General features: G+C 43.5%; 1 protein-coding gene across 1 annotated transcript in view; it reads left to right on the top strand.

Moving 5' to 3' along the window:
* Positions 1 to 13: 13 nt before the first annotated feature.
* The window catches only part of dctn3 (dynactin 3 (p22)), a 17,415-nt gene continuing 1,628 nt past the window's right edge, over positions 14 to 15,800 (top strand). Inside the window, exons 1-5 of the mRNA XM_048153100.1 lie at positions 14 to 56; positions 10,893 to 11,101; positions 12,972 to 13,056; positions 13,156 to 13,242; positions 13,912 to 13,995. Of these exons, the coding sequence (XP_048009057.1) occupies positions 20 to 56; positions 10,893 to 11,101; positions 12,972 to 13,056; positions 13,156 to 13,242; positions 13,912 to 13,995 (502 nt within the window). The 5' untranslated portion in view covers positions 14 to 19. The remainder of the gene's footprint in view (positions 57 to 10,892; positions 11,102 to 12,971; positions 13,057 to 13,155; positions 13,243 to 13,911; positions 13,996 to 15,800) is intronic.

Here is a 15,800-nt window from a genome sequence, read left to right as displayed (position 1 = left end):
TAGACTCAGACAGCAATGAATGAGGAGGATGCTCAACTGCGCATGCGCCGAAACAGGTGCAATTCTCTTGATATTCAAACCTGGAATCTCTACTCAGCGCTTAATATTTGGTGATGTGATGTTTGATAAAACACTAGTGACTAGTATATTGGATAGGCTTACTTTTTAAATCTGGGAACTGTGATTAACATCTTTTAATTTTTCATAAGAAGCAAGTTGATTCAAAACTGTTGTGTTCCCATGCTTAACAAAATTCGTCAAGCATTACATAAACGTATTCACCACATAACACAGACTGTGGTCATTTATTTTTAAATACCCGAATTAAACAACATTAAATATTTATTGTACTAGTTAATTCTTGGATACTAATGATAAGAACAGCCATTTTGACTAAAATGTTCCACCCCAGCATGATAATTCAGCATTTAGCTCATTTATTAGGTACACTTTATTAGCACTTTAAGACTTTTTCTCCAATACAAGGTTAAAGTTTTTATGGAAATGTACTTGTACAAAATGTAAAAGGGACCCTGCATAAAATAACGTTTCATTTGTTTCGTTCATTAATTTGCTGCTTTAGCCATCAATTTCCTATTAAAGATGAAAATTAGTTGGTAGCAAGGCTGTAGCCCCTGGAGACTTAGCCCCTATATAGAATGGGAGAAACTGGGCCACCCGGGAGCATAATCGTATCTCAACTCCTAGAATAAAACTAAGAAGGGCAACAAACATTTTTTACATCTGCCCAGCTCAACCTCACAGGCAAATTCAGGAGCACAGCCTTGCTTAAAAACCACAAAACTGGGGAGGCGACAATAAAAGCAGTTTCACTGCTTTTCTTACTTAGTATTTTTGTCTTGTTTCCTGTCCAAATATCTAAAAAATCTTAAATCAAGATGTATTTACTAAAATGCCATAAGATATTATGTTTTGTTTTCTGGGCGGATAAAAGGGGACCTATTATGCCCCTTTTCACAAGATGTAATATAAGTCTCTGGTGTCTCCAGAATGTGTCTGTGAAGTTTCAGCTCAAAATACCCCACAGATCTTTTCTTATAGCTTGTCAAATTTGCCCCTATTTGGGTGTGAGCAAAAACACCCATTTTTGTGTGTGTCCCTTTAAATGCAAATGAGCTGCTGCTCCCGCCCGCTTTCCAGAAGAGGGCGGAGCTTTAACAGCTCCCGCTTCGGTTGCTCAACAACAACAAAGCTGAAGAATCTCACGCAGCCAAAATGAGGATTGTTAGTAACGGTGTTCAGCCTTACATTGTTCAAACCGGAGTCGACACTGATGGAGAGACTCAGGAAGAAGTTACAACTTTTAGAATGAAACTGGACGTTTCTGAATGGTTAGTGGATAAATTTATGTAGTTGCTGTGGAGTTGATCGACTCATCGACTAGCATGTGCCGTCATGTTAATCTTTTGTGCAAATCCAGTGTTGAATTGAGCCTCGTTTGTGAAGCAGTCCGGCGTAAAATGACGGCATGACAACAAAACTCTACTACAACAACTCTTCCTCTTCTCTAAAGCAGCCCAACATGGCCTCACCCCCTTTGTTGTGTGTTCTCAGGGGCAGGGTTTATGTAAATTTTGGGGTTTGTGATGTCACCCAGGAGGAAGCTTGTTGTAGTCCCTACCAGCTGTTTGTTGTAGTCCTTAAAAAGCAATTTCTGTAAAAGAAATTATCTCTCTTTGCATTGAACTTTGAGTGTTGTAACTTTGCAGATGTTGTTTATGCTCAAACAGCAACATTACACACTAACTAAAGTTACTAAAGTTAAAAAAAATCATAATCAAGGGCCCCCTTAAAACAAGCAACAGTCCATGTCTGCCAGGCTCCACCTAAAGGCCGGTGTCTCCCCAAGCTGTCAGTTAATGATTATCCTAAGTATATACGAATGATATTAATTTAAAATACCCATATAGCTTACTAGATAATGCGTAAGAAAACAAATAGTGCATAAAAAAACAACTGAATGTAATTTCTAATTACTTCACTTGATTAATTGTTAAATAATAAATAATAATTATACTAACCTATTAAAGTGAATAATTGAACATCATTAATTTGTTGAAATATCTGGACATTTAACACTTAATTTAACACAATTACATTAAAGATGATTGTGAATACATGTAGGGTAAGGGCAGCCGTTGGCAGTCGACGAGCACATGTCGGCTCTCATCTGGCTCACATCGGCAGGAGCTTGCCCCGATTCAGCATGTTGAATCGGCGTCGGGGCCATCGGTGAGAGTGGGAACTCTGATTGGATGTTAAGTTTAGCAAACAAGTCAGTGCATGAGAATTAATTCTCCATTTTAATGATGAATATAGACTATTGATACCTGCTAATATAGACAGTTAATTCCTTACACGCAAGCACAGGCGTGCAGTCGGCTGTAGTCTGTGTTGTGTGTTCAAGTGCAGCTTTTTGGTCCAGACGCAGCTGATGCCGAGGCAAGGCTACAACACCAGGCTACAACAAACAACTCTTACTGCACACACTGCAACTGGCTTTAAAAATGGTGGTTGAAATAAAATGCTGTGTGAACTCAACCAATCAGCATGTTCAGTGTCCCACCCCCGAAAGTTCCTGAACTTTAAAAAAGTACTACCTCATAGGCATGGACTTTCTGAGGGGTATTTTTTTACCTGGAACTTCATTTTGGCCCTGGTTCCTGCGGTTGAAACAAACCAGAGTACCACCCCAAAGTCCCTAGCTCCTGGGGAAAGTTCCAGAGGTGAAAACGCAGCTATAGTAACAGACAGTGGGTAAAAAATGGCTCTCTCATAAGCCCCACAGGGGAGAGTCACAGAAATAAAGAGACCACCAGCAAGGAAAAGAGAGATGGGAGTGAGAGCTTTTTTCTTCCTTCTAGCCAAAATCACAGCCCTCAGGTCCAATTCCAGCATCCTCCCTGTGCGGTGCCTCTTCCCACTACTCCTCAGAGGAGGGGCTTGAGCCACCGCACTCGCCTTCTGTTCCTCCCTCCAGGAACTCGTTCCCGGAGAAGGACAAGAAAGACCAGAAGGCTTTAGAGGAACCTGGACCCGACGAGGGATAAACTTCTTAAAGGCAGCCAACTGTGCTCTCACCTCCCTAAACGTCTCCACCATCATCTCAGTGGCAGTGCCAAAAAGTCTGGAAGGCAAGACTGGGGCAGAGAAGGACGGTCTTATCACTTTCCCTGATGCCCAACAGATTGAGGTACAAATGCTTCTCCACTGCCACCACAGCTGCCATGAAATGGCCAATTGAGCATTGAGATAGACCCTCGCCTTGGTCCAGGTCTTTAAGTAGGTCGACCTGATATGCCTGCAGCACCGTCATGGTGTGCAGGGCACCACTGGCCACCGAATATGATTTGCCAACCAGCCTCGGTGTTGTCTGGAATGGTTTGGATGGCAGAATGGAAGCCTTCAAAGATGAGGATGTCCCCGGGGCGAGATAGCTAGCCAAATTCTCTTCAACCCAAGGCATCTGTCCATGGTCCTGCTCACACACCCCCTTGAATTCGAAGGGACTGTGTGAGCAGAGTATGGGTGTTTCCATAAACCTGCCATCTTTGTAATGTTTGATCAGGTTCCAGTCCACCAGAGGGAGCCCTCACCTGAATATTGAACTGTGCCACTTCCTGTTCCTGCCACATCAGTTCCTGTCTTGTCATTTCCTGTCACCCTGTATTTAAGCCATGTGTTTGCACTGCCACATTGCGAAGTATTGCCAGTTCACTGCCTTACTAAGCGTTCTTCCGTGCCTCTGTTATTGATTATTATGACCATTGCTTTTGCTCTTTTGATTCATGTTTTTGGATTACTGTTTTGGATTTGTCTGCCATTGGATTGTTTTGCCTGTGTTTCGACCTGACTACGAGTTGTGACTATTGTTTGGATTTTATGCTCAGATCCTTTAATAAAAACCCGCTTATGGAATCCACTTGGCCTAAATCCTGGAGACCTAAAAGCTGGAGACTTATGACGCGGCAGATATCTCTCATCTAATCTACCACGGTAGACTTTGTGCTTCAGGCCAGAACTTTCTAGACTGAGTCGGGCTCATCATATGCGGGGCTTTTATATGGGATTTCAGACTTGGCTGTTTTTTTCTGAAACTGACTCTACTTCTACTTCCTCTGGACTAGAAGTGAGCAAACTGCTCTTATCCAGCCCAGAAGAAGCCGCTATGCGGGCTTCCGGGCCAGCAAGAGCTGCAGAGTTAGTCGGAGAAGCAAAGGAACCCCCTTCAAGCTCCAGCTGAGATCCCCACTATCACAGTCGTTACGCTTCCTCAGCAGTTGCAGGACCGAAACCACGGGACTCAGAGGCTTCACTCCCCGCACTCGTAAAGAGAGCCAAGTGGGAGTGGAGCTTTCTCACTGAGAATGTATAACAGTGAATGCATCCAGCTCCCTCGAAGGCCAAATGCACGTGTTCCGCCCCTAAGCAGATAACACAAAACTCGTGTCCATCTGCAGGAGCAATAAAGCATGGACATGGGAAACACATCTCTTAAACTGTTTTTTCACCATTTCACACAAACAAGATAATCTGACAACACACAAGACTTCACAGAAACAATCAAGAGCTGATGGAGTGTTTGCAGATGCCCTATTTATATGCTTAATGCAGCTCAGACGTGGCATGAATGGATTTACACAATTATAATTGCATAAATTATGCTAACAGATTAATGTTTAAATGTTATATTTCTGGTTAATTAAATTAAATATGCTACTTTTAAATTTTAAATTTTAAACTTTTAAATAAGAAACTAAAACCGCCAGTAGGTGGCGGCAAGTCACGTCTTAAAGGGTTAGTTCACCCAGAATGAAATTTCTGTCATTAATTACTCAACCTCATGTCGTCCCAAACCTTTGAGCTTTGTTCATCTTCAGAACACAAATTAAGATATTTATGATGAAATCCAAGGTTTTTTTTTTTTTTATCTGCCATAGAAAGCAATGAATTATAATCATTCAAGGTCCATAAAAGTATTAAAGACATTGTTAAAATAGTCAACGTGACTACAGTGGTTCAACCTTAATATTATGAAGCGACAAGAATATGCAGTTGACGCAGTGAACACAGTTCAGCACTTCCATCACTGCGTCAACTGCGTTACGAGACTGTTGAATAAACGTACTCCACCCGGCTCCAGGGGGTTAATAAAGTCCTTCTGAAGCGAAGCGATGCATTTGTGTAAGAAAAATATCCATATTTCACAAGTTATGAAGTAAAATATCTAGCTTATGGATGCTCTTTCTTCAGCTTCATACTCATTGGTCCTGCCATTATAAAGCTTGGATGTGTCAGGATATTTATTAAAAGGTACAATATGTAATATTTTCTGTCTGCTAGAGGTCGCTAGAGGCCTATTCAAAACAAAGGTGTAGCTTGATGACGCCAAGTTTGAGTGCAGAATCTTGGGACATGTGGTCTTCACATCACAGTCGGTGGAAATAATCAGGATAGGACTCTGGAAGAAATCATCTTCATGGATGCGATTATTAACTTTATTGTAGTATAAAGCAGAGCAGGACCGAGTGTTGTGGGAGCTGAACGAGGACGCTGGAGCGATTGCACAACACACGCCTCACGAGCAGCGGAACTTTTATGCCACAGGCGCCGGCGCCGCTTCCGCTATTCCGGTCATGAGTATGAGGTAACGCAGCTCTGTTTATCATATTAGATACATTCGAGTGTTTTGAAAATGATGTTATAACATTACTCTGTGCGTTTGCTCAGTGGCTGCTGTGAGACACTGTTACACACTGCAGTAAGATAGATCGATTTTACAATATCATATTAAATGCTGGATGGCTTGTGTTGATAAATGCCATGAAATTAATTTTAAAACGTATTGTATGATGGAGAAAATGCTGTATTACTGTTACTAAAAATAAGGCTGCATCTGATTATGCTATGTTAGCTACTTGACAAAATAGTATTTTTCTCTGAGTCTGTTACCTTACAGAGGGGTCGGACACAGAGGATCACAGGTAAGTGTTGTTTATTAAAACCAGTGAGCATAAACAGCAGTGCAGGAGTGAAGGAATGGCAATGATGATGATTATTATGAAGAGTAGAGATAGTTACAGTCCTTTCTGTTTTCAGATGAATGAGTCTTTGGAATTGCTGGAGCTGGAGATCGCTGGAGACAAAGGAGCACTCACACGTCAGGCCCTGTGGAGACAGAAACAGAAGGGTGGTGAGGTTTGAGTAGTGAAACGTGGAATGTGGGGTGAATGCGGTACCCAGGAGGAAGTTGGAGCTGGTAGGTGACCGGGTTGATCTGCTTGATGATGGGAAATGGGCCAATGAACCTGGGACTCAGCTTTTTGCAGGGCAGACGCAGTCTGATGTCCCGTGTCGACAGCCAAACCTTCTGTCCGGGCTGGTATACTGGAGTGTTGGAGAGACGAAGGTCAGCCGTCATCCTGCGTCTGCGCTGGGCTCGTTGCAACTGATGGTGTGCTGAGTCCCAGACCCTCTCGCTCTCTCGGAACCAGTAATCCACAGCTGGTATGTTCGATGGTTCCCTGTTCCAGGGGAACAGTGGGGGTTGGTAACCGAGTACGCACTGGAAGGGAGTGAGTCCTGTAGTCGGTTGCCGTATGGAGTTCTGCGCGTACTCGGCCCAACCCAAGTACTGGTTCCAAGAGTCCTGGTGGTCATGACAGAAGGTACGGAGGAAGCGGCCGATCTCCTGGATATTTCTCGCCGTCTGCCCATTCGACTGCGGATGGTATCCAGATGTCAGACTGATGGCCACACCTAGGAGCGAATGGAAAGCCTTCCATACTCGAGAGATGAACTGAGGTCCTCTATCGGACACAATATCTTCAGGAATTCCAAAATACCTGAACACATGGTTGAACAACAGCTCAGCAGTTTCCATGGCAGTGGTTAGACCTCTCAGTGGGATTAGACGACATGACTTGGAGAAACGATCGATAACAAAGATGCAGGTAAATCCATCAGATGCTGGAAGGTCTGTTATGATATCAACTCCTAGGTGTGACCAGGGTCGATTTGGAACGGGCAGAGGATGGAGCTTGCCGGATGGTAGATGGCGTGGGCTCTTCGAGATGGCGCACTCCCTGCAGCCCTGCACGTACCTTCTGACATCAGCTGCCATGTTTGGCCACCAGAAGCGTTCCTTTAGCAACAAGAGGGTTTCATTGACTGAATGGATGGTTGGAGTGCGTCGTGACCGGGTGATGTAGAGCAAGCCTGGCGGGCAACCCGGCGGAGGGTTCGTGGAGGCATTGGAGGAGGGGATGGTCTCTTCTGACCATGTTATCGGACTGACGATGAGGGAACTTGGAATGATCGGCTCAGGTTCTTCGGGCTTTTCTTCTGGAGCATGGAGATGAGAGAGGGCATCAGCTTTCACGTTCTTCGAACCTGGACGATATGAAATGGTAAAATTGAATCGGGAGAAGAACATGGCCCAGCGGGCTTGTCTTGGATTCAGTCTTTTAGCAGCACGGAGATATTCAAGGTTCTTATGGTCTGTAAGGACCAGAAACGGGTGTTTGGCTCCCTCCAGCCAATGCCTCCACTCTTCCAGAGCCAACTTCACGGCTAGGAGTTCTCTGTCACCGATGTCGTAGTTGACCTCCGCTGGGTTGAGCTTGCGGGAGAAGGCGGTGCATGGGTGGAGCCTACTTGATGTCCCCTGCTGCTAGTTTTTGATGAATCGACGGTAGAAGTTGGCAAATCCAAGGAAGCATTGTAGTTCTTTTATGGTGGATGGTTCTGGTCAGGTGGTGATGGATTCCACCTTCCTCTCATCCATCCGGATGCCACTGCGGTCGATGATATAGCCCAGGAAGTGTACTGATGACTGGTGGAAGGAGCATTTCTCAGCTTTCAGGAACAGATGGAACTGACGAAGACGGGTGAGGACCTCCGCAACGTGTTGGTGATGTTCGGCCAGGCTCCGGGAGTAGATGAGAATGTCGTCGATGTAAACCAAAGCCTCTTTGATGTATTCCTCCATGGCCTTCTCCTCCAGGATGGATAATGGATAGATCTTTCCTTTAGGCACTGGTTCACCTGGAAGCAGATCGATGGCACAGTCCCATGGCCGGTGTGGAGGCAGCTTGGAGGCTCTCTGAGGGCATAAAACATCACTGAAGGGGGCGTAAAACTTGGGAATGTCGATGGAACGTTTCTCCACGGGACTCTCAATGGACGTGGCACAGATGGAAAGCTCGTTGGAAGAAGCTCGAGGAATGGGAAGTTCAGAGAAGCAATGTGAGAAACAGGTTTCGCCCCACTTTAGGATTTCACCGGTTTTCCAGGAGATGGTGGGATTGTGCTGCTCTAGCCAGGGACGCCCTAGAACCACATCAGCAGTGGAATCCTCCAGAACCAGCAGATGTATCTCCTCCAGATGTAGAAGTCCAACTTGCAGCTTGATGGGTCCCACCACACGGCGGACTTGCTTACGGCTGAGGGGTTTGCCAGTTATGGAGTTGATCTGGTAGATAGTCGGAGACGGAGAGGTCTTGAGTTGGAGTTGCCGGCAGAGGGCGCCGGAGATGAAGTTGCTGGCTGACCATGAGTCGAGGAGCGCAACCACTGTAAGTGAGAGATCAGCAGCAGTAAGGTTGACAATAGTAGTGAGTGGTTTCATTTTCCGAATAGAAAGAATAATGGCACTCACCATAGGACGAGGAGGTCGAGTGGGGCATGCAGAGATCACATGCCCGGGCGCGCTACAGTATAAACAGAGGTTCAGGGTCAGCCGATGTTGGCGCTCAGTAGGAGTGAGACGGGAATTTTCTACTTCCATAGGTTCGTTGGCTGGTTCTGGGGAGCTGACGGGTTCGGACCGGCAGAGGAGTGAGTTGGAAAGTGACTGGCCCTGGTGTTCTTGAAGACACGCTTGCATACGAGAGGCGCAGCGGATGGAAAGCTGGATGAATTTCTCTAAGCCGATGGAATCCTCCTATGCAGCGAGATGCAGCCGCACCCGAGGCTCCAATCCTTGGCGGTAGGTGGTAATCAAAGCTTGTTCGTTCCATCCACTGACAGCAGCAAGCGTTCTGAATTGTAAAGCATAATCATAAATAGTCACTGATCCTTGTTAAAGATTATAGAGTTTCTCACCAGCAGACGAATCCGAGATCGGTTTCCTAAACACCTCCCGGAAATGGGAAATAAAGGCAGAATACGACTGAGTAACAGCACCGTGTTGAGACCAGATGGAGTCTGCCCATTTCAATGCTTTGCCGCTCAGTTGGGAGATGAGAAATGCTATCTTGGAGGTATCATTAGGGTATAGGTGCGGCTGCATCTCCAGGACCAGTTCACACTGCAGGAGAAATCCGCAGCAGTCCTCCGCCGATCCTGAGTAGGGCGCTGGCTTGGCCATGGGACTGGCGTAGACAGGTGGTGAAGGGGATCTGACCGTGTTGACCGTGGTAACTGCTGGTGCCGGTGAAGGAGAGGTGACTGTCGGTGACAGTGATGGCGGATTGACGGTGAGAGTGCGGCGTAGCGCATCCACAAGTGCTTGGAAGGGATCCGGTTGGCTCATACTGGTTCTGCGGTATTGGTCCGGTCTTCTGTTATGTTACAGAGGGGTCGGACACGGAGGATCACAGGTAAGTGTTGTTTATTAAAACCAGTGAGCATAAACAGCAGTGCAGGAGTGAAGGAATGGCAATGATGATGATTATTATGAAGAGTAGAGATAGTTACAGTCCTTTCTGTTTTCAGATGAATGAGTCTTTGGAATCGCTGGAGCTGGAGATCGCTGGAGACAAAGGAGCACTCACACATGGACGTAGGAACACACGGGGAGAACAGGACACACTGGAGACAGGTGAGTAAAGAGCAGCGAGTCCTTGAGGTAAGCATGCACATAAGTATCTGCAAACAAGACCGGACATGGAGTGCTGTGTGTGAGTGCTCTTTGTAGTGGTGCTGATGAGTGCGTTAATGACGTGCAGGTGGCGGTGATCAGTATTCCGGTGATTGAGTGCGTTGTGATTGGTGGATGGTGGAGCCTGACGTGTCTGTGACAGAGGCATGGTAAAGCATGTACTCGCAAAAAATCAAGAAAATTAGATTTAAACAATAAGACTAAACGTGTTGAGCTATATAACAATAATTAGTTTTCTGTCAATAAATATATCAAAACAGTTGTTCCCTTGTCTATTAAAACATGTAATATATTAAAGCGTCTTTGGTGTTTCCATGGTTTCTACAAAATACAACCGGAAACCGAGGGTAACGCGGGTATGACGCAATTAACAGGCGACTCCTCACACGTCCCGGAGCCTTGGTTAAAATTGCAATTTTCTCATGATTTACAAATAGTTGGAAACATTTGGGATATTGTAAGTACTCAAGTGAACAAAATATATAACACTGGCCTAGTGGTTTTTGGATATTTTACTGCAAAAATATTACATATTGCACCTTTATATAACTTTATATAACATTTATATAACTATATAATAATGAACTAATCATTTAAAGCCTTAATGGAGCTGTTTAAAGTAGCCATGTGATCACAAATAAACTGGAGCAGACATGATTCAATATGTGTCCTTCTTGTTAGTGACAGGTTGCCCCACCCTCGCGGCAGTAAACATGTCATCAGAGATGAGATGTTACTGAAAGAGAGCAGGGGAAGTTACTTTGATTAAATATTATGAGGAACATGAATAAAAAAAACAAGAATTATCAATTTTGATTTTGGTCACTGGTCACTTATTCAGTGAACCCTGATGAACATCCCGCTGTCAAGGACTTAAAGGTGATGTGTGAACACTTACGTTGTCTCTGCGCATAGTGTTTGTTTAAATTATTTCACTTTTTAAGTTTTTACAAAATGATCACTTTTTGATGTTTCCTCTTCACTGGAGGAACGTGTGGTGGCAGCAGATGTGACCGCTACTGGGTGGGGACGCGCAGAAGAAGACGCTGTCCGAAGCGTCATTTCCGGTTTAGAGAACAGCTACCAAACAACAAAATGGAAGGGAAAAACAATCTGGACGATCTGGATGCTCGCCTTCAAGTTCTCGAAAAACGCATTCATGGAGAAAGAGGAGGAAAAAACAATAAGCCAGTGAAGGTGATTCGCCTCAGACACGCCTAAAGCCCTCTCTCTCTCTCTCTCTCTCTCTCTCTCTCTGTCTCTCTGTGTTTGTGTGTGTGTGTGTGTTTCAGCAGTGTTTATTGTTGTTATTTGACAGATCATATTCACCACATAATAGCATTCATTCTTGTTGACGAGTTTAATGTGCATTAGTTGTGTCAGAAATTGCATGCTGACATGTGGTAGATGTCATGATTCAGTAGTGAGAGCTGTTCGTTTTGCGGGCGTGGCAGCTGACACATTACACTGAAAAAAATGTGAAAATAAATAATTAAATTAAATTAATTTGATTAATTAAATAATAATTAAAACAATAAACATTTAAAAAATATTTAAATAAATCATATAGTTCCTAACCCATGCAGTACAATATAAGTTTTTAGAATATAATTACATACTAGAAACTAAATATTTTCCTAACAATATTTTAAACGCATTAATAATATTCATTTTAGTCCTTATACATGAAAACATGTAGCTGACTTTTAAATTTTCCCTCACACAAGGATATCGTATTTGGGGGTCTTACCCTTGAACTAACACACAGACTAGTGCACATGTACCGCCACTCACTGAACATTCACATATAATATGTGTTTTTAATGTTGGCATGACGGAAGCTGCAATAGTCTTTTCTTCAGTGAAGTGGCTTTTCAAACAAGAACAAATGTAGGGCAGGGCTTGATTTGTTCATGGGCAGTTGATTGGCTGGTTGGATAGTTGTGGTTTGCTGTTGGTGGATCTCATGTGAGTGACAGGTTGCCCCGCCCTCATGCCAGTAAACACGTCATCAGAGAAGAGATGTTACTGGAGGGGAAGTTATTTTGATTAAACATTATGAGGCACATCATGAATTTAAAATATATATATATATATATATATATATATATATATATATATATATATATATATATATATATATATATATATAGTATAATAAAATAATAATAATAAACTTTATTTTATATAGCGCCTTTAAAAGTTACATCTCAAAGCGCTTTACAGAAACATATAAATACAATAAACATACATTAGAGCAAAATTAAAAGAGAAAGATGCATTATATAAAAAGCAAAACAAAACACATTTATAATAATAATCACTTGTATGCAAGCTTAAAAAAATAAGTTATAAGTGAAGTAGGGCTGGGTGATGTATCGAATGCTTTTGTCACGCGCAATATTGAACGTGATATTGCGTGGCTTGTCAGTGATCTACGGCTCTGTCTATTAAATGCCGCTTCATTTGAAAGCAGGTGATGGCGATTTAGCGGTAATCAGGGAACCGGCTTTACTGAAGAAATGCGCGTGACAAAAGCATTCGATACATCGCCCAGCCCTAAAGTGATGATTTAAAAACACTAAGTGCATGAATAAATTATTATGAATACTGCAGTATTCCATATAAAAAAATAAGAATTGTCAATTTTGATTTCATTGTGACTTTAAAATGGTTTTAATCAGTAAATCAGACATGTGCAAGCTGTTAAGTTAAATTGAAATAAATTTGTAATGCTTTCGTGGAAATAATTCCTGGTATTTGTGTGCAGCATAAGGGAGTCTGATGGAAACAATGTGTCAGAATAGCGGAATGTCCTGAGCGTTTTCTGAATTCTATTCTAATTCTATTCTTCATTCTAATTTCAAGTTTACATGGAATATTTGTAATTTAAAAAAATGTGTTATGCCTCATTCATAACAAACCAATGAAGGCAAAAAGTTGATCAAAAGTGGTGAACTCAGAAATGATTAACAAATGTTAGGAAGTACATGTCCATTTGCAACTATTATATAACCTGATTAACCTTTTGCTGGATTTATAATCTGTCTTTCCTTCCTTCCCTCAGTGTGCTGAGTCACTCATGAGGATCAGCAGCGCTCTTGCAAACACAGCAAACAAGAGAGAGCGCGTCAAGATCCTTCACAAGAAAAGTGAGAGCCTCCGAATGAATCAGCAATGTTTGTGATCAAAATCCTATGTATGTTAATAATATGCATTATCACTATTTATCAATTTATCTTTTCTATCAGTTGAAGATTTGCTGAAGTATTTGGACCCCCAGTTCACAGACTTCATTGCTGTGCCTGATGCAATGAAATTGGAGTTTATTCTAGCAGGTTAGCACACTTTTTTTACCCATGTATATCAGTGATTCCCAACTGGTTTTGTTCAGGACCCTGATTTTACATTGGACGTAAAGTACCATATTTGTGAATTGTATAAATATAAATCAGCCCTTAAGGTCAAACACTGAAATGTATTAGTATTACTATGAACTGCCGTAGGCGAATATATGACATAGGTTGAATAAGAAAGTGCACTTTTTTTTTTTTTCTAAATGAATCTTGAATTTCAGTTGTGTCATGATTTGGTCACCAATAATTCACTGCACAAAACAAAGTGTATTTGGCACAAACCATGAGTTTATCCTCACTGCATGTGAACTTGTATTTTATTGTAGTCTGTATAGAATTGTAATTGTTTTCATGGTTTTGTAAGGATGAGAGCATGTCACACTGTCTAAGCTGGATAATTTGACCAAGTAACAGATGAGTAAAATACAGTATAGACACCGTGGGCAACACAACCTATGAGAAGTGTTTTCTCCTCGCTTTTAAAAGCTGATAAGCCTATTAATTTTGCTATCCTGACTCTATATGGTTAGTTGCATTTAGCATTTTTTTCCCCCTGCTGTCACATACCTGCAAGTTGGGATTCACCTATTGAGCACTACTGAAGTTTATCAGATGTAAAGATTTAATTCTTTCCTCCTACTATATATACAGAGGAAGAGTTCCTGCGTTCCCAGGCCACATTATTGGAGCAGGTGCACAATCTGCAGCCTCTTCTGGACAGTAACCACATTAAAGGTAAAACACTGACTATTGCTGTATTTGTCAAATACGTAAGTAGCTTTGTTTCCATCCACCTATTTTTATGCGTATTTTGGGATATCTGTTGGATTGAAACGCCAAGATGTGCATAAATTCTAAAAATGTGCATGAAATGCGCTCGTTTGAGTTGGATACATTTTTTTTATCCGATAAGAAAACATACACATAAACTATGATGGAAACAGATTTACTGAATAAATTCCACGATGCACATCAAAAAACAACTTTGCGCGATGGGACGGCATAACTGGACTAACCAGCGAACTGATCTTTTTGCATAGCATCTGAAATGTCTGAGCAAAGTCTGTCGTTAAAGTGGTTGGGTATAATTACATTTAACTGTCTTACAAGACTGCGTTCCCAAACAGCAGGCATCTGCCTCTGAAATGTGTTTATTGCGCTTCGTCTGCGTGCTCTGAGATAGTAATTTATTATATACAAAAATTATTATATACAGTGGCTTCCCCTACTTTTCTTAGTGATATTAAGCATCAGTTTATCAGGAAGTGACGATTTTGTTCTCTTCGACTCACTGGATAGAAACGCTGCTTTGTTTGCATCGGAAGAGACGAGCGGTGAGCAAGTGGGTTAAGTGCAAATAACACACACCTGTGTCTTGTTACAGTAATAGGCGTGGAGAGACCGCATAAAAGACTGGGAGAATAAGACAGAGGTAGAGGGAGGGGATAAAGGGGAAGAGAGAGAGACAGCTGGAAGGGATTCGCCGACCCCGGGGCACGCCACCATCTGATCCTCCGCCAGTTGGATGGCTGAGTCCAGCGACGTCGGTCGGTGGCACTGGACCCACTCGGCCGTCTTCCTTGGCAGACGAGTGATGAACTGCTCCAGTACCACAAGGTCGATGATGTGCTCGACGTCGCTTCCCTCAGCCAGCAGCCATTTGCGGCATGAGTCCCGGAGCTGTTGGGCCATCACAAAGGGTCAGCTGCTCTCGCCCAGATCCAGCGATCTGAACCGCTGGCGATGTTGCTCTGGGCTTCGGCCGACCCGCTGGATGATGGCCCTCTTGAGGTCGTCGAAGACCAGGAGTTTCTGTACGGGCAACTGTTGGGCAGCCACCTGCGCCTCCCCAGACAACAGCGGAATTAAACGCACTGGCCATTGTTCACGTGGCCACCCACCGGCTTCTGCTGTTTTCTTGAAGAGGTCCAGGAAGGCTTCAGGATCATCCTGAGCCCCCATCTTGTTCAGTGGCAGGTGGGTGAGTGGGAACTGCTGAGCTGTGGCTTCGGCCCAAACCTCCCGGTTCATCCAGCTCCGTAACCTCTCGCGGTCCTCCTGTTGCGCTTGGATAATGGCCTGGAAATGCCGCTCCTTGTCACTCCTCATATCCAGCAATGCTGGGGGGTGCGGATGACGCACGGGCTGAGATGACGTCCACAAATGGCGTGGATGATGAAGTTTGCATGACGGCGGCGGCTCTCCTGCTTCCTTCCCGGGTTTCGGCACCAGTGTAACAATGTTCTATAATAAGAAGGAAGAGGACGGGGTCGGCTTAACTGCTGCTGGTGGCTTTTATTTAAATTAAACAGCGCTCAATATCACACAGGGCATAAACAATATAAACTTCAGCTCTCCCGAGCATACGACTCCCCAGCGTTCCACCAGTCAGCAGTCTGTCCCTCTCTGCCAGCTTCTCATTCTCCCAGTCTTTTATGCGGTCTCTCCACGCCAATTACTGTAACTCACCGCTCGTCTCCCAACTCTCTCTCCCGCTGCAGACCTCTCTAAACCACGCCCCCCTCACCACAATGCAATAT

Source organism: Megalobrama amblycephala, linkage group LG13, assembly GCF_018812025.1.
Source record: "Megalobrama amblycephala isolate DHTTF-2021 linkage group LG13, ASM1881202v1, whole genome shotgun sequence".
In the NCBI taxonomy this organism is placed as follows: Eukaryota; Metazoa; Chordata; class Actinopteri; order Cypriniformes; family Xenocyprididae; genus Megalobrama; species Megalobrama amblycephala.
This window is presented reverse-complemented; position numbering and strand designations above follow the sequence as displayed.